General features: G+C 46.8%; 1 protein-coding gene across 3 annotated transcripts in view; it reads right to left on the reverse strand.

Moving 5' to 3' along the window:
* Nucleotides 1-23837, reverse strand: part of TEAD1 (TEA domain transcription factor 1) — a 267977-nt gene that overhangs the window by 25932 nt on the left and 218208 nt on the right. For all 3 annotated transcript variants that reach the window (XM_060606043.2, XM_060606045.2, XM_060606046.2), the window contains one exon: nt 14759-14932. In XM_060606043.2, the coding sequence (XP_060462026.1) occupies nt 14759-14932 (174 nt within the window). The remainder of the gene's footprint in view (nt 1-14758; nt 14933-23837) is intronic.

Below are 23837 nucleotides of genomic sequence, written 5' to 3' on the forward strand. Positions count from 1 at the left end.
TCCTGGCTGAGCTGTATTCCTCTCCCGAGGCCCTGGGGAGGGATTGGTTTTCCTTGCTTCTTCCAGCATCTGGAGGCCACTCACATTCCTTATGTGAGCCCCTCTCCCCATTTTCAAAGCCTGCAACAACAGGCTGGGTCCTTCTCCCACTGCCTACTTTCATCTTTCCTGGGTTCCCCTCCTCTTCTGCTTTTAAGGAACCTGGTGACTACTCTGGGCCCACTCAGATAATCCAAGATCCTCGCCCGAGCTGCTGATAAGCAACCTCGATTCCCCTTTATGTGCGATGTAACATATTCACAGGTATGATGGCTACGGACTTGGGACGTGACTCTGCCTACCACACCCCTCAATTTGCAGTTTGTGTCCCTGCAACTCCCCCCCCCCCAGTGCTCTGCCTTCTGGAATCACACAGACCCAAGAATACCTCTGTTAGACAATCCTGCAATTTTCATTCATTTCCCCCCTACTCTTACCTGTCTTCTTCTTCTTCTTACCCACAAGGCTCTTCAGGTCCCATCTGCTTCCCCGGATTCAAGTCCTACATTTATTTTTATCAAACCCCATCTTGATTTCAGACCCCCCTTCCATCCATTACAGATGTCTGTGAATTCTGACTTTTCACCTATCCTTATTTCATTCCAGACGTCTACCCAACAGCATGGACAGCAGTCACTTCTTTCAGTCTCTTTCTCCATTTTTAACCACAAAGAAAGACCTGCTTCCCGAAGCCACCACAGTGATAGGAAGAGATGGCACATGAAACAAAATGGCAGCTGTTAAAAACGCTGACAACTGTTCCTAGTAACTCAGTGATCGAAAACGCACTCAGGACAGATACAGGCGGAGCCTTGAGTCATATCCACAGAGACGTAACCGCATAAAGATGGTTGTTCTTAATCAATAACCAAGACAGAAAACAATGCCCACAGAGCCAGTCTGAGCCCCCATCTATAAGGATCAGGTGCACAGTACAGACACACGATGGCTTTTTCCTAAGAGAAAAAGCAAGCACTTTTTCTGCTCTGTGAGCTTATGACGAGTCTTAAGTTTTGGATATAACTGTTCACACAGGCACAAAATTACCATCTTTCCCACAAAGAGTTAATTAGAGAGGTCACAGAATTCTTTCTGCAAATAAAACAAAAAAGCAATCATTAATAAATGCGTGTTGAATCAATTAAAGACTTCAGAGTCCACTGGTGGGCAAGTCCTGGGAAATGATACAAAGTCAAGGTGGAAGCAAGTTATAATGCCACACAGAGAGAGCTGACTGCATCAGACAGCAAAGAAACAATAACAAAAAAAGGAAACATCAAATTTTCCCTAATCCTTCTCTAAATCATCCTTGTCTTATACTCATTATAAATGCAGCGGAAACGTTTCAGTCACCAGGCAAGACTTTAGATTAGTTTCTCCTCTGTTACTTCTCATTTAGTTAGCCCATTTATTCATGTGTCTGTTCCGCTGTTTAGTTTTATGTTTTTGAAATTTGAAGTATAAAAGCAATATACTTCAGGGGCGCCTGGGTGGCTCAGTTGGTTAAGCGTCCGACTCTTGATTTCAGCTCAGGTCATGATCTCAATGGTTTGTGAGATTGAGCCCTGCAGCCTGCTGGGGAGTCTCTCTCTCCCTTTCTCTCTCCGCCCCTCTCACCCCTCGGAAATAAATAAACATTAAAATTAAAAAAAGGAATATACTTCAAAGAATGATCCTTCCCATTCTAGGGGTGAGGAAAAATGAGGCCTCGCCCTGGTAAGTAGGATCCAGAGTTCTCAGAGGGGAGGGTCGGGCCAGGGGGCCCTCTGTGCACAACTCCAGGGCTCTGAAAACCTGGCTCCGGGTGGCTGAAGGACCAGGGCGTGAGCACTACAGGTGCTGAGCAAAGAACGGAAACGCACAGCTCACGCAGGAGCAGCGCTGGGCTGGTGACAAACTCTGCCGTGAGCTTCTAGAAGGTAAAAGCTTGCCGGCACTGAGGGGAAGCAGATAACCCCACAGGCAGGGGACAGAGCAGGGGCACCGGGTCAGGAAAGGAGGAGGCAGCTGGACACTCCCTTCCACCCCGAGGGCTTGCAAGGGCTGAGTGGGAATTGCTTGGTTGCAAAGATGAAAACATCAAGAGGACTGTCCCTGACAAGAGACAGTCTAATAGGCACTGATGGAGGCAAGGAGACGCTGGCATTTTCAAACCACCACTTTGAACCTCTCCTCTTCATCCTCTCTGAGCAATGATCAAAGGACCAAGATTTCAAATTGTGAAGCAATTTTTTCCAATGGCAGCATCTGCTCCTTGGCAGGCGGCACTGGGAGCTGGGCCTGGTTGTGGGCGGCCGTCCAGGCCTGCCACATGGCCAGGCTCCGCCGGGCAGGGCACCGCGTAGGCCTGCAGCTGCTCCCGCAGGCGCCAAAGGACAATCACTCCGCACTGGGCAACAAGGCAGAGAGCAGGGAGGGGGGTGGGGCAGAAGTAGCCCAGGAGGCAGTGCTGATGGGGGGCGGGGGGAGGCTCTGAGGGTGCAGGCTGCTCCCACACCCTCCCCCCTGACTCATTTGCATATGCCCAGACCCCTGAAGCCAGCCCCACTGGCATCAGAGGACTGCGGTGGGGGAATTTCACCGGGATGACCATGGGACAACTCCCGCATGGCAACCTGCACTGGGGGAGAGCGAGGGAGCTGCTCATAGGGAAGTGAGTCTTTGAGCGTGTTCACTTGGGACCATGGTGCCCTTGCCCAAACAACGGGACAGCAGCTGTAGGGCTCCTGCCACAGCTGTTTTAAATAAGAATAATAGGAATAAACTCAGCCTCGCTCTTCAAGTTACTTTCCACTAATTATGGCATATATTTACATCTACAAAATAGAAGATTTAAAAAAAAAAACTCCACTAAGAGCCCCTTTATTGTGCAGATCGGGCACCCCTATTTGAATTTCATAAACATTTAGTACTTCAAAGAATCTTAAAAGCTTGCTTTAATTACAATATGCACCGCTTGAAAGGCTGACTGTTTGCATTGCAAATTCCTACAAATACCGGCATTCATTTAAAAAATGTCAATTAATATCACCCACAGGACTTCAGGTAACTGCCACTGGTGACTTCACACAGTAGCTGGGATGAAAGAGCCAAGGTCTCAGCCCCAAGCACAAAGCAGCTGCACAGGCCAGTTCTTTCCAATGGAGGCAGCTAATGAGTACTGGGCTCCCAGCTGAGCTGGCCCATCACGAAGCACATTCATCAGGTGTGTGAACACTGGCCCGAGACCACCCTTTCCAAATCGGGAAACGGGACCCTTTTTCTGGTTGAGAGTTTTTGTGCAAGGAAAGTCCTATACAGAATGACAACAAATCAATTAACAAGTGCAGAGTTGCCAAATAAAATACAGGACACCTCGATCCATTGGATGTTTAGGTAAACAACAAACTTTCTTAATTATGTGTGTTTCCCAAGGATCGCGTGGGAAGTTGTGTGCACTAAAAACGTGTATGTTGTTTATCTGAAATTCAAATGTAACTGAGTGGCCTGTATTTTCGTTTGCTAAAATCTGGCAACTCTACTAACAAGTCATGTTAACAAAAAGAACAAAGATTGGGACTTACCCTCAAAGACGTTTTCTGCTCAGGATATTTTAAGAAAAAAACAAAGCCCCCAAATCATACATGGAGCATAATTCTTTTTTAGTACAATCGAATGATGGATAATGTTTGTAAATGTGTGTAAAAAGTCCAGGAGGATACATGGCTGTGGGGGTGGGGGGAAATCTCACGTTTTCTTCTCCAGTCTATTGATTTCCTTAGACTATTTATAATAAGCTTATATTGCTTTTGCAATGTACAAAGTAAATACAAATGTGGTGGGTGGGTAGGATGTGCTCTGGGTCGCCACCTGTGAGAAAGGATGTCATATATCACCAAGGGCCTACGTGTATTTAGACAACCGACCAAGATGTCCGGATGACTATGTCCAGATAATCCACTTATTCTTGCAAAACTGGGTCTGGCAATAAGAACCACCCGGATCGTGCCACCTTAGTTCTCTCCTTCTCAGGCTTCTCTTGAGGCAAAGTTACAGACAAGCCAATCGTGCCGCCAACAATGGGGCAAATACTGGGAAGGGCAGAGACGTCACGTGTTTGCTTCCCCAGACCTCTGCTTAGCAGTGGCTTGTGCGGGACAGTGGCTTAGCATCTCAGCCTGGAACCATGGCAGGGAGCAGAGTTAAAGAGCCCAGCGCAAGAAAAGATGGACCCCTGACCTGGGCTTTGTTAGCAACCACTGAGCCAAATGACCCAGGACAGAAAGCATTAGAGGAACAGCTGTCAGATGGGGTCTCCCAAGGGCTTAAGGGAACTCCAATTTACATCCCGCCAAGATGTGCATAAGCATTCAAGTTAAAAAAAAAAAAAAAGTATCCATACTGTGGCTGAGGCTAAGGGATTGAGGAAAAAGCAGAATGAGCATCTTCCATTTTCTAGGTTGTCCTGTGTGGCCTTGTTTTCAGGGGGATCCAGAAAGTCTTTTAAATAGAAAGTGATGGCCACAGAGATCACTGTTTCCAACCCAACCCTCACCGTTCTCCAAGTTCTGGAAGACTCAGCAGCCAACACCTCCTAGTAAGATTTCCGGTCTCTGAACAAGCGTCCACTTCCTGGAACTCCTTCCCACTCCCCTTCCGCTGACCAAATTCTTTCAAGATTCGGCTCAAATGCCATGTGTCTGTGAGGCTTTCCGGAATGTTCTCAGGCATTCTGTGCTTCCACATTTCCATCACAGCTCCTATCCCATGGTGCTGTCACTTACCTGCCTATGTGTCTGCCATCCCAGACCTGACACCAAGGTCGGCCTCTTATCAAGTCTGTTTTCCCAGCTCTCTAGGATCAAAGTAGAGTGCACTGAGAGTTGACTGAATGACTCACTAGTGACGTACATGTCTGTCACTAATGCAAAACAAGAAACCATTTCTATAAGAACCTAACAGAACTCCAGAGATAGCTCGGAAAAAAGCTTCCGTGGGGGCTCTTTCAAGGTGTCCTCCCCTACTCTGGCAAATGCCTCTAGAAGCATCACTCCATAAACTATCAGATGCTTACTCTATCAGTACACGACATCTGAGCTGGCTAACTGGCAGGTGTATTATAGCACCTGATGTATAGCAATTTTTCTACGTGTGCTGAGTGAAAGAACTCTTCAGCCAACAAATTTTTTTAAAACACTTAAAAAATCTGCTATATACACCACACCGCCGGGTAAACAAAAGCTACAGATGGGATCCCTGATCGGTGGGGGAGGCCTTCAAAGAAGTTTAGGATGCAGGGCCGGGAAAACAGGAAGGAAGCAGCAAGAGACAGCAGTCAAAGCAGAAAATGCCAGCAAGCTCCAGACATTTCTCTTATGAAATCAAACCAAACTGGATGCGTGTGCAAGTTTATTCACTTGCCTAGCCCTCCACACGCAGTACCAGAACTTGTGGATAAGAGATGTTTTTTTTTTTAAAGTTTATTTATTTATTTTTGAGAGAGAGAGCACGAGAGAGAGAGAGAGAGAGAGAGAGAGAGAGCGAGTGGGTGTGCGGGGCGGGGGGGGGGGCAGAGAGCGGAGGAGAGAATCTCAAGCAGGCTTTGTGCTGTCAGACACGGACTCAGGGTTCGATCTCAAGAACCGTGAGATCACGACCTGAGCCAAAATCAAGAATCGGATGCTTAACTAAGTCATCCAGACACCCCAAGCAATGTTTTTTTTTTTTTATAAAAAACAGGCCACTGGTGAAGATGATCACATAACCACAATTGGCCCAGGGTATTTATTATGTATTAGCCTCATAAATACCTCCGAACACCGTGGTTTTACTTGCTAATCTTCCCTCCACTTACATCATGCCACCACTTGACAGTGCTCTTGTAATTTCGGGACTTGATGCTATTTTGAGATGAGACCGAAGTACGGAGACATGGAAGGCTTGTTGAACTGAAAGCCCCTTTCTTTACTGATAGCAGTTTGAAACATGTGCGGAGCAAATCGTTCCATTTTGCTAACTTCCTTTTCCACGAACAGGAATGGGTGGGTTTGGTTCCAAATGATAGACTCCAGTCTACAATTCCAATCCAAAATCAGGCCGAATCCAATTAGACACAGGCTGAAACTTCGCAGGGGGCCATTCGGGCAGCTTCCCGTGTGCACCCGGTTTCTCCTCTTACATAAAGCCCAGCGGTTTTATTTATAGTGACTGTCATTTTGTCCAACAAATGTGATTCCGTTCTTACCAAGATAAAAGCATCTTCTAACAGCTGCCCTCTTTCCAGATAACTCACTTTCTCTTTCTGTTTTGTAAAGCCTTCTCACATCTGCTCTGGTTAGTAAAACTAGCCTTTTTCCTCCCCCAGAAAAATAGGTTAAGAAAGTTGAACGACTATAGATATATTTATTTATTGTTAATTGTTTTGACTGAATGATCACAATTCCAAGAATTTTAAAAAGCAAAATATTACGCATAACCACAGGGTAGCATCATATACCTTGGTTTCTAAAATACCACTGATTTGATAATTTGAGAGAAAAAAGAAACGTTATATAAACGCGTATAAAATTTTTCTTTAACAACAGGGTACATGTCCATAAAATTTCATTTTCACATTACTCATTATTCCAAGCAAAGTTTAAGACTAAGTCTTCATCATACTAATTATTCTTCTAAATAGTTTTAGGCTGCAAGGTTATCAGTAACGTGTTGGTAACACGTGGCTTTCTTTGAACCAGAGTCCCCAAGCTTGACACTTGAATACCCTGTTAGGACAGAGAGTAGAATTCTGAGGCCCTTCAAAAAATATTAGCTTTGCTGTGTTTCTTATTTGGTTAAACCCATAATTCTGTTTACTTCCTTCAGGAAACCACACGTGGCTGGAAAGGAACTTCTTTTGAAAGTCAGCTGCAAGTGATACTTTGGATTTCTGTCTTTTGGGACTCACGACGGAATCACACCCACACCTGTCTAGCTTTGGGAATCCGATGGTGAATCCCAAGACAGTTGGCATTTATCTGAAATTAGCTGCCTTGTCTGCCGTATCACTGGCAACCCATCTGCGTGAATCTCGGTGCGGAAATGGTCCATTTGCGGATGGGGCTGTTCTGTTCTTAGGGCCTCCACAGCACCTAATCCATCACTGTTTTATAAGGGGAAAAAATGTCTGGTTTTCTGCCAGTGCAAGGGTTGCCTCACCAGTCTGGTTCCACACTCCTCGATCATAACTTCAGTCCTGCACCTAACTGTAATTTTTCCGAGACGTTTTCAGTAGGGATTCAAGTTTAAGCTAAGACGCGCACTAGTCGTCCAAAGCGCTATTAGTACAAAAGACTTAACTAAGGCGACCGGGGGCTGGTGAGATGCCTCCCACGTTGGCTCAGGTCACAAAGGGCAGGTGAGGACGACCACAGCTCTGGAGGGGCAGGAAGGCACTGATGGTGTCCGCTCTAAGCAGCATCCCACTTCTAGAACTGCTAAGATGGGAACAAGTATAGGTCTCAGAGTTGAGTGAAACAGTATGTTTAACCTCGTTGATAGTTTCGATAGAGGGGGCACCTGGGTGGCTCAGTTGGTTAAGTGTCTGACTCTTGATTTGGGCTCAGGTCTGACACACGGAGCCTGCTTGGGATTCTCTGTCTCCCTCTTTCTCTGGCCCTCCCCAGCTCGTGTGCATTCTCTTTTGCTCTCAAAATAAATAAACATTAAAAAAAGTTGCTCTAGAGAATGAGGAAGGATTAAGGTCTTTGAGTAGAAAGAAAAAATAACTGCAGGCGAAGAGGAATTCAAAAAGCAAAGTGACAGTTGAAAGTTGTTTCGTTTTAAATTATGTCCATGCACGCTGGATGCAGATGCCTGTTCTACTCAGCGCTCAACTGCCTTAGAAAACAGCACCTTGGCTATTTACACACACACACACACACACACACACACACACACACACACAAATATTATCAATATTTAATAAAATAAGGATAATTAAATTCTTATTTAACCAGCAAATCGGATACCGTGTAGTCATTAAAAATGATAATTAGGGGGGCACCAGGGTGGCTCAGTCGGTTAAGGGTTTGACTCTTGATTTTGGCTCATGTCATGATCTCACAGTTCGTGGGTTCAAGCCCGACATCAGGATCCACGGTGACAGCGTGGAGCCTGCCTGGGATTCTCTTTCCTTCTCTCCCACTCGCGTGAGCGCTCTCTCTGAAAATAAATAAATAAACTAAAAAAAAAAAGGTAATTAGGGATATAATGGCATATGGCCACTTGGCAGGGTGTCTGGTAAGGGAGAAAAGCCGGATACCAGATTTAATTTAATGTATTACCCGATTCAAGCTACATAAACATGTCTTATATTCATGGTACACTTAGGAATGAATGAAAAATTATATATTTCCAAGACTGTCTAGAATGTTACGATATTGCCTTTGGAATCATAATGTAAACACGAAGCTGCTGCTCCCCTAACCCCACCCCAAAGGCTGCTAACAGTGAGGTATCAGTTTTTCTAAGAAAACTCGAGGTCCGACCTGAACTTCCTGGTAGCAGCGTCTGCTCACGGCTGCCCCCATGTAACGTGCACCAGGGCATCCCGTGATGACAGGGCTGACTTCAGCCAGAAACCACGCTGCTTCCCATCGGTTACCGTCACCCGCTTCCAGCGAAATCAGGCCAGGAGAGGGGCTAGGGACAGAGCTGTGCCCCCTGCAGAGGCCACGCACAGATTTCACGGAAAGAGTGTGGATTCAGAGTTTGGCCAATCCCACACTGATTAGCTGTAAGACTTTGCAGAAGTCACTCTGCCTCTCCCTGACTCAATTTCTTTATGTGTAAAGTAAAGTAGGAAAAATCACACGGGCCTCACAAGGATTAAGTAATATCAAGGACATGTTTACCTGGCATAGTGCCTGGCTCAAAAAAGGAACTCATTAAGTCACGTTCAACTGCTGAAAAAGTGAGAAGCCCCTTCCTTCCCCTTCCTGCAGAAGCCTCTTCTTCTCTTTGTAATTAAATATGGAAAAGAATTAAAATGCACAAGAGTGAATGAAAAGGAGGCAGGAAGGAAGAGAAAGGAAATAAGGAGAGGGTCATGAAAAGAAAAAGATAAAGAATAAAAACAGAGAAGGCAAAATGCAAATAAAGTCGCTGTAACTCTTAGTAAAAAGAATCTGAATACTCTCTTGGCTTGAAAATGGTTAAAAGCACTGACTGCTTCCTTTTGCTGACACGATCAAACCCGATTCCTTGTCTTTCCTAATCTGTCGCCCACCTATGCCTCGCATACGAGTGAAGGCCCAGTTGCAAAGCACCTCAAGATACCTGAACACTCCTGAACTCACCTGGATGGACCTCACATGTGCCCTGTGTCTTGCTGGTCCCCCTAGCCAGCCCCTCATCCATCTACAGCGCTCAAGGTCATCTCTCCCTACCCTGATACTGGCCGCCATAATGGTTGAAGGAGGTGGTGAGTGACCCTTGACATCTCACCTGGTGGGAAGGGAAAATAATCGAAACCACTTAAGAAAACACCTGGGGCAGTTTCTTAAGTTAGCAAGAAGTTACCATGTGACCTCGCAATTCCACTGCTATGGAAAAATGCCAAGAAAGATGGTGAACACGCAACCGCAACGTCCACACAAAGACTTGTACACAAAGACTTCATACCGGCATTGTTGGAGAAAAGCCTAAAGGGTCAACAGTCCGCAAGTCTATCAACTGGTGAACGGATAAGCAAAACGCAGTATGTCCACACGATGGGCTAGTACCAGGCAATAGAAAGAGGCTACCTAGAGGCATGCCGTAACATAGCTGCACCTCAAAACACTGTGGGGGAAAGAAGCGAGGTGCAAACGGCTGCACACTGAAGGGTTCAAATCTGTACAGACGGAAAGTAGATCAGTAGCTGTCTGGGGCTGGGAGCGGGAACAGGGAACGGCTGCATACAGACACGGGGGATCTTGCTGGACTGATACAGGCTCAAATTGTAGTAGAGTGATGGTTATGTAACTCTGTACATTTTTCTAAAAATCACTGATTTCTAAGGTGTAGATTTTATGGTTTGTAAATTATGCCTCAATAAGGCTCTTAAAAGAAAAAAAAAAAGATCTCACCAGATATACAGCCATCCACACGGGCCCTTGGTGCCCCACCCCATTAAGGCATGAGGGGTTATAGAGCCAACAAGGTAGAGGGGCACCCACATGGGCACCCTTGCCTCTGCCGGTCATTTATGTTTGGGGACCTGAGTCCTGGGGTGCCAGTCAGGGTCTTCCACCCTCCGAACAGTGGAAAGACTGCTGCTTGGCACACCACCATGCCATTCACCTTCAAGTGTCAGCTGGCCAAGGGCGGAGGTGCCCACAGCTCGGGCCTCCAAGTACAGGCACTCGGAGGGTAGCGCTCAGTATTTCCTCCGCAGCAAACTCCTGACCTTGCCTAGCCCGACTGAGTCCAGGGTGCAGGTGGCCGGCCCGACATTGCTTCAGGAGCAATCGTAGGGGCAAATGAAGAGTCAGCCTGACTTTGACACCCTAGAGACTTCAGGCACTTTGAGAAGGAGGAAAAAGGGAGGAGAATAAAGGAGATCGGGTACAGGATCTCTGCTGAAATTTACTGAATTCACACAAAGATAAGAAAATCTACTAAGCAAATCGCAGATACAAAAAATATTTCAAAGGGAGTGTTAAACCGGCTTCAGAAACACCTGCTAGAAACACCAGCTACCCAAGGATAGATATTCTAAGTATAATTTATTCTTATTGAGGCATCGGAGGAAGCCAGTGCAACTTCAAATTGCAGCAAATTGTAAACCTAATTCAAATGGCCTTTCCCCATTTATTTTAACGTGGTTGCGACTGAATGTCTTTATAAAGGTTAAGTGCTGCTCACAATTGTACTCAAGGAGTGAACTCTCCTTCCACATTCATAGGAGTGCTTAATTTTAATCTTGCAAGTGTTAATTTAATAAACTAGTATCTAATCCCAGAGTGACTGTTTCTAAACTGGACACTTCCTACCAGCAATCACACGCTACAATCTAGACTTCATTCCTTGGGGATTCATGACCAAAGGGGCCCAGCACTGAAAGCGTTTATTAAAATCATCCCAAGTTTTTGCTTTGGAGGCAAAAACAAGAATAACTTTTTAAGCACTTTCCATTCCACTTTATATCCAAATAACATGCTAATTATACGAAATCTTATTAACCTTAAAAACCAATACTGTTTAACGTGAAAGTAATGAAAACGGTTTCCTTTCATCGGATCCTACAATTTCTGATTAATTATAATCAACTTGAGTAGAATGGCCTCTTTTTATACCCTTCACAATAGTGGCTCTCAAAAACTTTTTGATCTCAGGGACCCCCTTCTGCTCTTAAAACTTATTGAGGACCTCAAGGGGCTTTTGTTTCTGTCAGTTATACCTATCTGTATTCTCTGTATTGGAAATTTAAACTGAGAACATCTTAAAAAGATTTATTACCTATTTAAAAAAAATTTTTTTTAATGTTTATTTTTGAGAGAGAGAAAGAGAGACAGAGCGTGAGTGAGGGAGGGGCAGAGAGAGAGAGGGAGACATGGAATCCGAAGCAGGCTGCAGGCTCCGAGCTGTCAGCACAGAGCCCGATGCGGGGCTTGAACCCATGAACCATGAGATCATGACCTGAGCTGAAGTCGGACTTAACTGACTGAGCCACCCAGGCACCCCTATTTGTTACCTACTTAAAAAATAAACTCATTATTGGGGCGCCTGGGTGGCTCAGTCGGTTAAGTGTCCGACTTCAGCCCGGGTCATGATCTCGCGGTCCGTGAGTTCGAGCCCCGCGTCGGGCTCTGGGCTGATGGCTCAGAGCCTGGCGCCTGCTTCCGATTCTGTGTCTCCCTCTCTCTCTGCCCCTCCCCCGTTCATGCTCTGTCTTTCTCTGTCTCAAAAATAAATAAACGTTAAAAAAAAAATTAAAAAAAAATAAAATAAAATAAACTCATTACATCTTTTTTCTTTTAATTGGACATACCCATATTTTAAAAAACAAAGACAAAAATTGGAAGAGTAGTACTGTCTCATACTTTGCAAATGTATTTGACATGTGTCTTCATGTAAACTCCTAGACTCCCAAACATGCTTCTACATTCAACTTGTCACGATGTGTTGTTTTTGTTGAAGTACGTGGAGAAAATCCAGACTAACATGAATAGGGAACTAGAAGAGGGAAGAGTACTTCAATAGGCTCTTCAGATACTTGTGGTCATTTTTATTTCATACCATACCAAAACTTAACAAGCGACAGTTTCTTAAAACGCAGCTGCAGTGTGGAATCTGAAACCATATCCGTGAACTTTTCATACGTGGTTACATTAAAATCCACTGGTTTATCTTACACAATACCAAAAAGTCACTTTTGTTGATTTGGCTGTGGATCTCACCAGACAAGTCTTTTAAGTATTGGAAAGCTGTCAAGTTCACGGAGGTGGATATGAGTTTTCCAAAACCCTTATTTTTTCTAGAAAGCTAGGATTTTCTCTTTGGTAATAAATATTGTCAGCCGTTCTCCTTGATGTGGCAGGCAGGCTCCCTGCATTCATTTGCCATGTGTACTCTGGGTTCAAGATGTAATACAATTCATAAAGGACATTCTTGGTGTGTAGTTCTCTTTTTCTTGAAACTGTATGTGAGTACCAGCCCAATTAAGCTAAAGCTTCAGCAGTTTTGCCTTACTTTTTTTTTCTTTAATTTTTAAATGTTTTATGTATTTTTGAGAGAGAGAGACAGAGTATGAGTGGGGGAGGGGCAGAGAGAGGGAGAGACACAGAATCTGAAGCAGGCCACAGGCCCTGAGCTGTCAGCACAGAGCCCAACGTGGGGCCCGAACTCACAAACCGCAAGGTCACGACCTGAAGTCAGATTCTTAACCAATAGAGCCACCCAGGCACCCCTTACCCTACTTCTTTTGAACCTTCAGAGTGCATATCAGCAGTGTGCACAAGCCAAATAATGTCCCAGTGTCATAATGACAATAGCTTTGGCGTTCTCAGCCCATTGAAAGTATACGGATGAACCCTCCAGGGGACTCTAAGCCATGCTTTGAAAACTGCTATGTTACCATATAATAACTGACCCCCAGTGACCATTCAAATCTCTAGTGGCAGCCCCCAATCTGAAAGGGATTTTTCCTTATTCAGGTTACCCATATGTATTACTTGTCCCGAGAACATTAATATGAGTAGAAGGCTATTTCCACAACAATCCAAATTTAATACAGAAGAATGAAAAATGAAATCTAGTTGCCACGGACAGATATAAGAAACAAAACAAACTAAATTTAATATGTAAATTCTCCTCCAAGAAATTTAAAACATACCTTTTCCCCTGATTTATTCATTCGTTTCCCCATTTGTTGGGCTTGTTTGTGTAAGGCGTTTGCGTAGTATTGGAGAAATGGGAGAGTCCTCAGTGGACAGAACTCCCCCCCCCACCACCTCCCCGCGCCCTGCCCCTGACCGGCTGGGGCTCACAGGGTATGAGGCAGCCAGGAAATCAGGCAGAGGCACAACAGCCAAACTTATCTCATTACAAGACCCGGCCCCCCCCTCTACAAGTAGCCTGTCCTTTGTAATCTCTGAGTCTCTGTTTTCTTAGCTGGATAGGAGGCAAATCCCACTTAACACTGTGAGGACTGGATAAAATGAGTGTAAAGCGTTAGCACGGCTCCTAGCCCACAGCAGGTATTCAATAAACGGCAGCCCTATTATGAGTGAGGTGCCCCGGAGGTAGCCTGGGTCCAGAGGGGAGTGGGACACACATCCAAGTAATTATGACCCAGCATGGGACCTGATTAACTGCAAAATGCGCTGGGAGTAAAAGGAAAATCAATGGTCTGCCTAAGTGAGGAAGGTGCTAGAATAAAGGAGCCACCATCTCAAAGGAAGGAGGAGCTGGCCCCACGGGAGAGAAGAAAAGGAAAAAAATCCATCAGACACACAGAACTGCTGGGCACAGGATGGAGAGCAAAGAACCCCCTGGAACCAGCTCACTTAGGGCCTTTAATGCCATGCTAAGGAGTGCAAATGTTTGAAGTGATTTTATTTTTGTAAAGACGGATGACTTATAAATACTCACTGCTAACAGGCCCTCTGGTGTCTCGCTGTCTCCAATATACACACATTGTACTCATGCCTGTGACCTGTTAGCAGTCTCTTGGCTCGAGCCTGACTAGTGGAGAAAAGAACAGAAAACCTCTCTCAGAGCGAGCCCCAGCAGCTGGGGGGATCTGCCCTCGGTGTTTTAAAGCACAAATGAGGGACCTACGGGGAAAAGCCACTTTGCAGGTTCTCCGACACTTCTAAAATCTTGAAGCATGAAACTTTATCTCCATCCCGGCCCCATTTTGCCTCAGGTCCTGTGCTCCAGTGGAATTTATAGGTCGTTTTGCTTAATGGAGTGAGAAGAAACAGAAAGGGTCTCGTCGTGCCCCATGTCCTCTATCACGACTCCAGCCGTCTGTGAGGATGGCCATGGCACGAGTGAGCCCTGAAGCCCAAAGAGGCCTTCCATCTCTCTTTTTCTCGGGCAGGGATATCAGATGCTGCCCGGGTGCATCTGTACCCAAGGATGTATCACAAGGTCAGCACGGGGATGGCCCCCCAGGCGCTCCTGCGGATGCACGCGCACAGGCTCCGCGCTCACACACAGGATGCGACCATTCAGACAACATCCACCGCGACCACAGCAATGTCTTACTCACCCAGAATTTTACGAGGAAGAAGGCATTTTGGGGGCCTTTTCCAAACAGTTCCTTTAAGCCACCTTTCTTTTCAGGAAATTTGTCATAAATCTGACGAATGTCCACTGATTCGAGCAATGGGTCACTGTAAGAATGGTTGGCATGCCCAATGTGCACGAAGAGGTGTTTGTTGTACTGTAAGAAACCAACAGAAACATTCCCATTACAAACCCTTTGATCAACCTGGGGCACATCCATCTTGAACTGGAAAAAAAGAGCAATAGTCTCGAAATCCTGGAATTAACGCCTTGAATAGCCTAGGATCTGTGCCTTTGAAAACATGAAGACGTTAAGAAAAGCCATTATAGCTCAGGGTTAAAACAATCATTGTCTTTCATTGACAAGGGCATATGTTTTCCCTAAAAAGGGCTTTTTGGAGACATAGCAGTAAATAACAACTGAAGTTATTTTAACTACCGAACCAAGAAACTATCCTCTCACCCAGTTTCATCTGATGCAAGTGAGAATGCCAGCAACACCCTTTGGAGCCCAATATTCGCAGTTAAGCCCAACAAAAAGTGTGTGTGTGTGGTCAGCTAACAGCATCGCCCAGAATGCACTTCTTGCCCCAGCTCCCCTGGCAACAGCACGGATGCAGTGCTCTGGGCAGCGGTACCCACCCACTTCCTCCAAAGGGAGTAAGAGTGCCGAGCCTCTTTCCCACCATTCTCCTCAGTAATCAGTCTAAAGATTCTGCAGAGGGGCTGGTCAGTACATGGTTGTCAGTGCAAAGTTAGGGTGAGGAGTACAGGCCATGGAGAGGATTCATGGTACAAGGCTATAAGGGGCCAGTAATCTGAGAACACAGGCCACTCAGTCACGAACCAACCAACCAACCAACCAACCAAAACCCTGTTAAGTCGTTTAACTTAGAAAAGAGACCCTTTCTTCTCCTTGCTTTGGTAGAAGACATGGTCACTGGACCACAAAGGAGTTGTCCAAACCAGTGGTTCTCAAAGAACATTTAAACCTCACCAGTGCCTGGTTAGCCCATCCGGACTCACTGGAAATCCCAGAAAACGAGGCCAGCTATCAGCAATTTTTAGTGGTCATTACATGAATTGCAATATGCAGCCAGGTTTGAGAACCACTGGCCTCCACTTCCTACTCCAGGTCCTCTGTGCCTGCCTCTCCTGCAGAAAAGACACTTGACACCAACCTAACGTGACACAAACACGTCTGGGGGGTTGGGGCGTTGGGGCTGCGGGGAGAGCGGAACCCAACAGGACTCATACAAGAAATTCTATGCCCCTGCTCGCCGAGCAGCCCCTGTTTACCTTTTAAGTTTAAACGGACGTTTCTCCAACTAGAGTGCTTCGGGGTACTGATCCCATTGGGGAATGAGGAGTCCCAAATACAAGAAGGCTTGGTCAAGGTTGTCTACCAGAAGAGTACCATATCCTGGTTAAGAGCATGGGGTCTGGACTCAGCCTGCTTGAGCACAAAGCTTTGTGCCCAGGGCAAACCAGGTAAGACAAGTGCCTCCCCGGTCTTTAAAATGGGGAAGGTGCTGGCCTCTACCTCCCAGGGATGCTATGGGGTTTAAATGAGAAACTGCGTAGAAAGAGCTTACTAGGCTCACAGACTCAATGAACAGTAAACGATATATGCTAGCTAGTATTACTGGCTACTGTTTTAAAAAAAAAAAAAACCTTGAGATTCACAGTAGATATTAGCATGATTAAAAAACAGTTTTTAACAGTGTAACCCAAAGTTTCCTAAACTTGTGTGGTCACAAAACCCTAGAAATACATCCTGAAGAAATGCTGGTTTAAATCCATAACTTGCTACACAGACCATGGACCTCTGGCCACAGGACCAGAGGGCAGGAGGCTCAACACCCCATCCGATGGCAGTTGTTCACAGTGCTGGAGATAAGGAGATGGCGGCCAGGGCCCAGCATCTTCTGGGAGAAGGCTACGCCCCTCTTCTGTTCAACATCAGAATGGGATCTTTACCAAAGCTTCAAAATCCCTAAAAGGCACCAGGGGAAATGAAAAAGGGCGCACCTGTTCAGCTCTGTCACGGACCCAGCCTCTGCTCAGCTACTTGGTAGGTTTCAGGTGAGACTGGGGGCTGGGGACCACTATGCAAGGACAGACTATGCCTGTACCGGAAGAGAATTTTAAAAACAAAGTCAAAGCCACTGCCAGGTTAGGGAGCTGAGATCCACACAGCGGAGTGTCTCTGACCTTTCTGTAAATGTTCCCAAATGCTGTCACATCATCTTTTCTCTACTTCCCCGCCATTCTGAGAGCTGAGGGCAAAAGGCGTTGTTCTTTCTTTATCCAGGTGACCGGCCGAGTGCGTGTCCATCCACCCAACCCTTCTTAATAACCTCTGCTGGTAGCCAGCTCCCAGCCCTCCCCGGCCCTGTCCGGGCGGCACCGTTTCTGTCATTTCGTGTGCCCCCTGCAGGCCGTGAGTTTCTGGGCAAGGATGCACCACAAGCAGAGCTATGGGGACACCTGCAGATAGAATCCGAGTCTCTCTGCAGAACACCGCACTCCCAGCTCTTCCTCCCTGGCAGCCACCCACAGGCAGCCAGAGCTGGGATGTAGGTGAGGAGCTGGGACTTGCAGTCTTCTTGGCTCACGACGGCTAGGGTCCCTGCAGCGTCCTGCTGGAACCCAGGACCTCTGCACGTCAAGAGGACAGGAAGGTGAACGGGGGGCAAAATTTACCACACTTTCACGGGGGCCATGAAGATATGGCTGAACACAAAAACCCCGGAGCCAGATGAGAACCTGAAATCCCAGCTTGCTCACATGGGCAACGAGGACGCACCATGTATGCTACACGGCGGGTCTGAAGACGAAAGGTGATCATCCAGAGAGGGCCCTGGCATAGGGCCTCCCCCGTAAGAGGTGTTGGACCGACTGTAGCTGCTGAGATTCCTACTGTTGTCGTTTACTATTATGTGAGGTGACTCCATCCTGGGGAGAGAGGCAAAAGAACTTTCCTGCTTTCGCTACCCCTTTGCCCAGCAAAGAAAAAATAAGCACAGGTAAGCCAAGAGCTGGGAGCAAGTTGCGAAGCCATGTGACCGTTCAAATTCTCGATTGTGGCCCACTCATAATGAGCTTCCCGGGGTGTAGGCCTCTCCTGTGCCCGACGGACGGAAAAGCGCTGTATCCATTCACTGCTCCGGGCAACGTGCTTTCTATATATGTGACCTCAGGTAATCCCAGCCTCACAATGACACTGCAGGGGCATTTTATTAAGGTCATTACACACGAGGAAATGGAAGTTCAGAGATGAACAGACTTGCCTGAGGTCACACTTCCGGGAATAGTCCCGGAGTTAAGAATAAAACTTGGACCTGTCAATGCCACAGCCTGAGCATTTGCCGCAAACGTCAACCACACCGCCTCCCAGAAGAAAACGTCTAGACCCTTCTCACTCACTCACATCTACGTTTTCTGATGGTTGATTTGAGAAAAGAGAAGAGAAAGAAGCTGACTCGTGTTTGCAAAATTCTAAGAAGTTAAATTAGAATTCAGGATAAACATAATGATTCGCAGATGCATCAGACAGACTCTTCTTCTAAGGTTTCTATTTTGAGGAAGTTACCTTTGTGCCCGAGTGGCTGAAATGAACGGAGAAGGGCAGGCTGTCTTTGCCAAAGGAAACCGGGCACTGCCTCTCCAAAGCTGGTGACGTGAAACCAAACCCTGACTGCTGGCATCTGGATGGCTTGATTCCTGCCAAGAGGTGACTTTGTTTCTAAGAATACAAAGGACTAAAGAAGGTATCCTGGAGACCACAGCAGTGAGACAAACAGTCTTCCCTCTCCCCTTAACTCAACCTGGGTACGTTAGGAATCCCTCCGCCGCCAAATCCAGAAGACTGAAAGGAAGAGATCTACTGGATATGTTTGGGTTCAAGTTTTGATGCAATCAAAACTCTAAAAACCATTTGGTAAGGCTCTAACTACTTCCCATCCTGCCAGTTCTCCTTATAAGGGAAGAAGGCCAGGGTGAATACCTGATTTCCCTTCCTCCTTCCCATACAAATCCCATTTTCTTTTCAGCAATGGTGGTTTCCCCAAAGCTAAAGGTGACACACAGCACCAAAAAAGGGCAATTCTATTATATAGGGCAGGAAACAAATATTGGCAAAAACAACACCAGTAGCAGCAACTAAAAATCTTAAGTGTTGGGGGCAACGTATAAGCAGAAACAGGGTGAATGTCAGTAAGTCATGGACACTAAAGCCTAAGACTAGATTGCCTCGATACCAAAAAAGGTTAGCGTTGGTTTGTTCAATGATAAAAAAAAGTCTCCTGCGGTGGTCAGTGGATGTGTGGATTATCAACATTTCAATGACAACTACAGAAAAGGTGCTCATTCTGCATATTTCTTTTGTGGGTTTCAGTGGAACAAACCAGCACTCCTATGGCCCATTCTATGCCAGGCACTATGCTAGACACAGGGAATCCATGAGCTAATAGCACAAAACCCTTTTCTTCACAGACCCTATAGAGTGACCATATGGAGCTAGTTTATTGCCTCCACAGTCAGAATCATGTATTTACTCATGTAAATAAATGTTCTCAGTGATTCCCATAGAGCAGGTTGGGAATAAAGACAGTCAACATTTCCTCTCTCGTATCACATGACTTAAATCAGCATTCACCTGCTCTTTTGATAGGAATGACTATTCTCCAGCACTAACCATACAGCGTTACTCATGAGCAAGGAGAACAGAGGTGGAACTCACGGGATGTGAATAAGGGTTCACGAGTCTAAGTTGGGAACCAAGATGAGAAACAAGTTATCCATCACGTCTGAGTGAGAGTTGAACACACTCAGGTTTGTAAAGGTTTCAGAAAATTAGCCCTGGCTCCAACTATTCCAGCTAGCTGCCGGAGGATGTTTTCACAAAATGAGGGAATAAATCACAAGAGGGAGATGGGGCCCTAATCCAGAAGAGGGGTAAGAGAATGCACAGGCTAGCAGCTGGGCCCCTGACCTGGACGGCAGCTGGTCCAGGGTGGATGGAGAGCCAGAGGGGTGCCACCAAGGGGACAATGGACTTGAAAGATCCCCTGACTTATGCGACCATCTGGAGAAGAGTATGAGAACTCTGTTAGAAACGTTGAGGATGAACTTGTATGGGCATGTAAAAACTGAATTAAAAAAAAAAAGAGGCAATGACAAATCCCAGGAAAAAATGTTTACAATCAAGAAAATGGTTCTAACACATCACACATTAACCATGCTGTATGTAAAATTTACAGGCTTGTGATACAAATGCTGAGTGTTAACCAAACCAAAAATTGTGACGTAACCACACTGGGGGATGGGCAGGAAAAAAGTGCTAAATTTATTTAGAGAGCTAAGTTGTGGTCTTCCATAGCGAGAAGTCAACAAAAAATGTCCAAAATTGATGGATTGAGATATACAGTATGATCATATTATTTGGGAATACGGCAGTAACATACAAAGAAATAGCTGAAAGGCTTTATAAGTGCCTGTCCCTAAGAAGAAGGACCAGGAGGTGGGAAGACATGGGACAGAGGACCACTGCTTTTCTTTATAGGCTGAGTCTGGTTCAATTTGGCTTATATACAAAGCACACATATGACTTTATTAAATTAAATAAACAGCCAATCAGAAACTATCTTGGAACATCATGGAGTTTTTTTGAGGAAGAGAAAGAACTATAAACGGAAACAAAAATATTAAGACTTGTGCTTCAGGATGTTTATTCTAGTTGGCCACAGTCCCCTGGACTCAAAAGGAACTTGGTCAGATCACAGAGCCTTCCTATGGCTCAACTCCTCAGAATGACCGAGCAGAAACAGGCACCCTTGTCTGCCTGGACGGTTCACCAAAAACACCAATGTTGCACCAGCAAAGTCCCACCTGGATCAAGGAGGTCTCACAGCTCGGCAGCCCCTGACACAACCTTAATACACAGATTTCTTTTGACTTGGGAACATGCTCATTTTCTCTTTTCGTCATTACCTCTAGCCATTCTTCACAGCAGTATAAACAGTGACAAAGGTGAATGTTACCCTAAAAACTCAACAAAGCTAACTTGCAACGGGTTATTTAGCTACCCTGGGCTTAGCTATCCTGGGCGTTTAACAAAGGACTTTTCCTCCTCTCCCAAATCTGTTGTGAAGTCACTTTCTATCTTGCTCCCGGCTCTCCTCTCCTCTCTGCTGCTTGGGGAGGCTGCAGAGGGAGCCCCGAGGGCCCGAACTCTGGAGTCAGTCAGGGTCTGTGGCCAAATCTGGCGCGGGTGCCACTTCCTGGTGGGGGTCACTGGGGATGGGGGGTGGGGTCCAGCCCTCTGGGACAGCTTCCACATGTGGAACGTGGGAGAAGCAGAGAACCCACCTTGAAGGAGCATCACAAGGGTTAAAGCAGATAATGTGTGGGAAATACATAGTGCTGTGCTTACACATAACTTGTTATTATCCTTCAGACTGGTCAGTGTCCGCTCTCTGAAGCGCGCAGAACCTGTCCTTGAAAGTGCCCATCACCACAGATGAGATAAACCAGACTCCCCAAAGTGGCCACTTGGGTTTGATTTTGACTTTTTCTCCTTTTTGAAAAAAGAACTGCTACCGGATTCTATTTCAGGGACCTCTGATGAGGCAGTTCCCTTTTTGTGAAAAGGGGGAGAGAAAACCCCTGGCCCTAGGCCTTGGTGCCGCTTCCTCAGACACGCCCAGAGCTGCACTACACCGTCCGACATAAAGATGGCGGTCTTTTCCTAAACTTGTTTCAAAAATTCCAAGTATTTGAAGAACGTAGTAAAACCTTGAAAAATGACTGCTGTCAAATAATACCACCAGAAAAATCATAATCCACTTAGGAATTTAAAGAAACCAAGATGAATAACTCATGTCAAGGGATGCTAATGTACAAGTTGGAACAGAACAGGGACAAATCACCTACCTTTGCTTCCTGTCCCTCGCCTGCCTGGGCTCTGTCCAGACACCCCTCCCGCAGGGCAGCCTGGGCAACCTGCGATAACCCCTGGGCCCTGCAGGGAGTGGCTGTAGGGCCGAGCCAACCAGAATGACCTGCACATTCAGCGCCTGGAGGCAGTGGGGGGACGGGCAGGGCTTGGCCGGGCTCAAACTCCGGTAGGACCTCTCCTCAGCTAAGGGCTCAGAGGCACCAGCCCTATCCTGGCCTCTTGGCTTCGTCCCCTGCCCTGTGCCCTTCTCAGAAACAAACAGCACTGAGAGCAAAGACTAAGGAGCAAGTTGGGTCTTTCCTGCCCAGATCTCACACCAGGATGCACCCCCTCGGCCCTGCCTCCCATTTCCACCACCACGTTTAGAGAGGGGCTGCTGCTTTCTCAGAAAGAAGCGGGTCTTCCCCGCAGAGGTGCAGCTGCAAAGGCCCGTGGGCCGTACGCGGGGACGGCAACCGGGCAGGAGGCGGGCGTGGGGAGCTGACCCGCCCCGGAAAGCAGATGGGAGCCTGGCTGGGCCTCTGTGAAACGTCCATAAAACCCAGATTTCCAGATGCTTTCAATTGCCTCATCCCCCAATGGCAATGAAAAAGGATGGCAAGTGCCCAGCGCAGCTCCCACACGAGGGTAAACCACCCACCGCTGTGAGAGGGTACAGCTGGGTGAGGATGGGCAGCGGGGACCGCCGGGCAGCACGCAAGACAGAGCGGGGAAAACCACAGCACACCACACTGAGCTGTCACCCAGGAACACCGCCTCACTTGTGTCCTTCCAGAAAAACCTGGGGGGAGAAGCATTTAAACACTGGGCGCAGCCAACCGTCGGACCAGCTGTAGCCTCCCTTGGAGAACCGGGAAGGCCAAATGTGCGCTCTGACCATTTATTCCAAGCACGTGGGGCGTCCATTAACAACACAGGGATTAGAAGCCGGGCTTTGGCGTTGCTGAGCGGTGTGGCCTGGGGCAAGTTGCTTAACCTTTCTGAGTCTTGACTCCCTCATCTGAACGCAGATGACACCTGGCTGGCTCTTCTCCAGGGGTCAGTGTGAAGGGCAAACGAAACAGTAAACAGGACAGTTCTGTGTGAACCACAGGGAGCTGCTTCCTAAACAAGTTTAGGAAAAGATGCTGGTAGGCAGGTCTGCTGTTCATGAGATCCACCTGCCACGCCACGAACTGGGGTGCAAGGAGGAGCCTCTCTCCTGAAGGACTGGCAACTGCATCTGGCCAAACAGCCGTTTCCTGTGAATGCACGACCCCATTCTGAGATGAAGCGCTGCCTCAATAGCCACCGCAGGGCCTAGAAACTCCTCCAGAGAAACCCTGCCCTAAGTCTTCACCCTGCCTGTGATACAGGCAGGGATTCTCCTGGCAGTCCGTGGAGTTTTAACCTTGCTTCAGAGCTCATTCCTTTATTTCTCCAATCGACTCCCCATCCAAACCACCTGCCTTTCTTTTTGCCACAGGCCTCATCAATGGTACATGTCCTTCGAGCTGCACCGGTCACATTTTCCAAACCAAAACCAGGATCTGTGATCCAACCAAGGAATTTTCATTGATCTGTGAATTTAGGCCGTTGAAAGGAGCTATAAAAATATGAAAATTAAATTGCTCCTGGGGCCACAGTGACCACCTGTCTTCGTGGAAAAGAATAAGGTTATCTGCGGGGTAACCTGCAGAACTGTAGGTGGGCCCCCCGGAGGGGTGGGGCTGGGGTGCACATCCTTGTCCTTGCAAGATCGTCCCAGTCCCGGTCCCCTCCATGTCACGCTGCGAGGAAATGCACGGAAGAATGCTTAGAACATAAGATCTCCCTGAATGGTGGTTACTGCTTCTACATTTCCTCAACCTCCTTAAACCATGGGCTTTGGATTCAGACAAACTTCAAATATCTGGCCACGCCATCTAGAAGCTGATTACTAGGCTCAACTACCTAAGGACGCTGAGGTTCTCTGTTTCCAATACCCACTCCAGCCAAGTTCATTTTGACAAGAAGCAAGAGCATTAGCAGACTGGCCAGCTCCTAGCAATCCTGCTTTCTTCTCTGTTCCACGGGTCTTCAAATTACAGCGCCATCCCTGGTCTCAAAAACACAGTCATCC

This window comes from Panthera onca, chromosome D1 (assembly GCF_046562875.1).
Source record: "Panthera onca isolate mPanOnc1 chromosome D1, mPanOnc1 haplotype 2, whole genome shotgun sequence".
In the NCBI taxonomy this organism is placed as follows: domain Eukaryota; kingdom Metazoa; phylum Chordata; class Mammalia; order Carnivora; family Felidae; genus Panthera; species Panthera onca.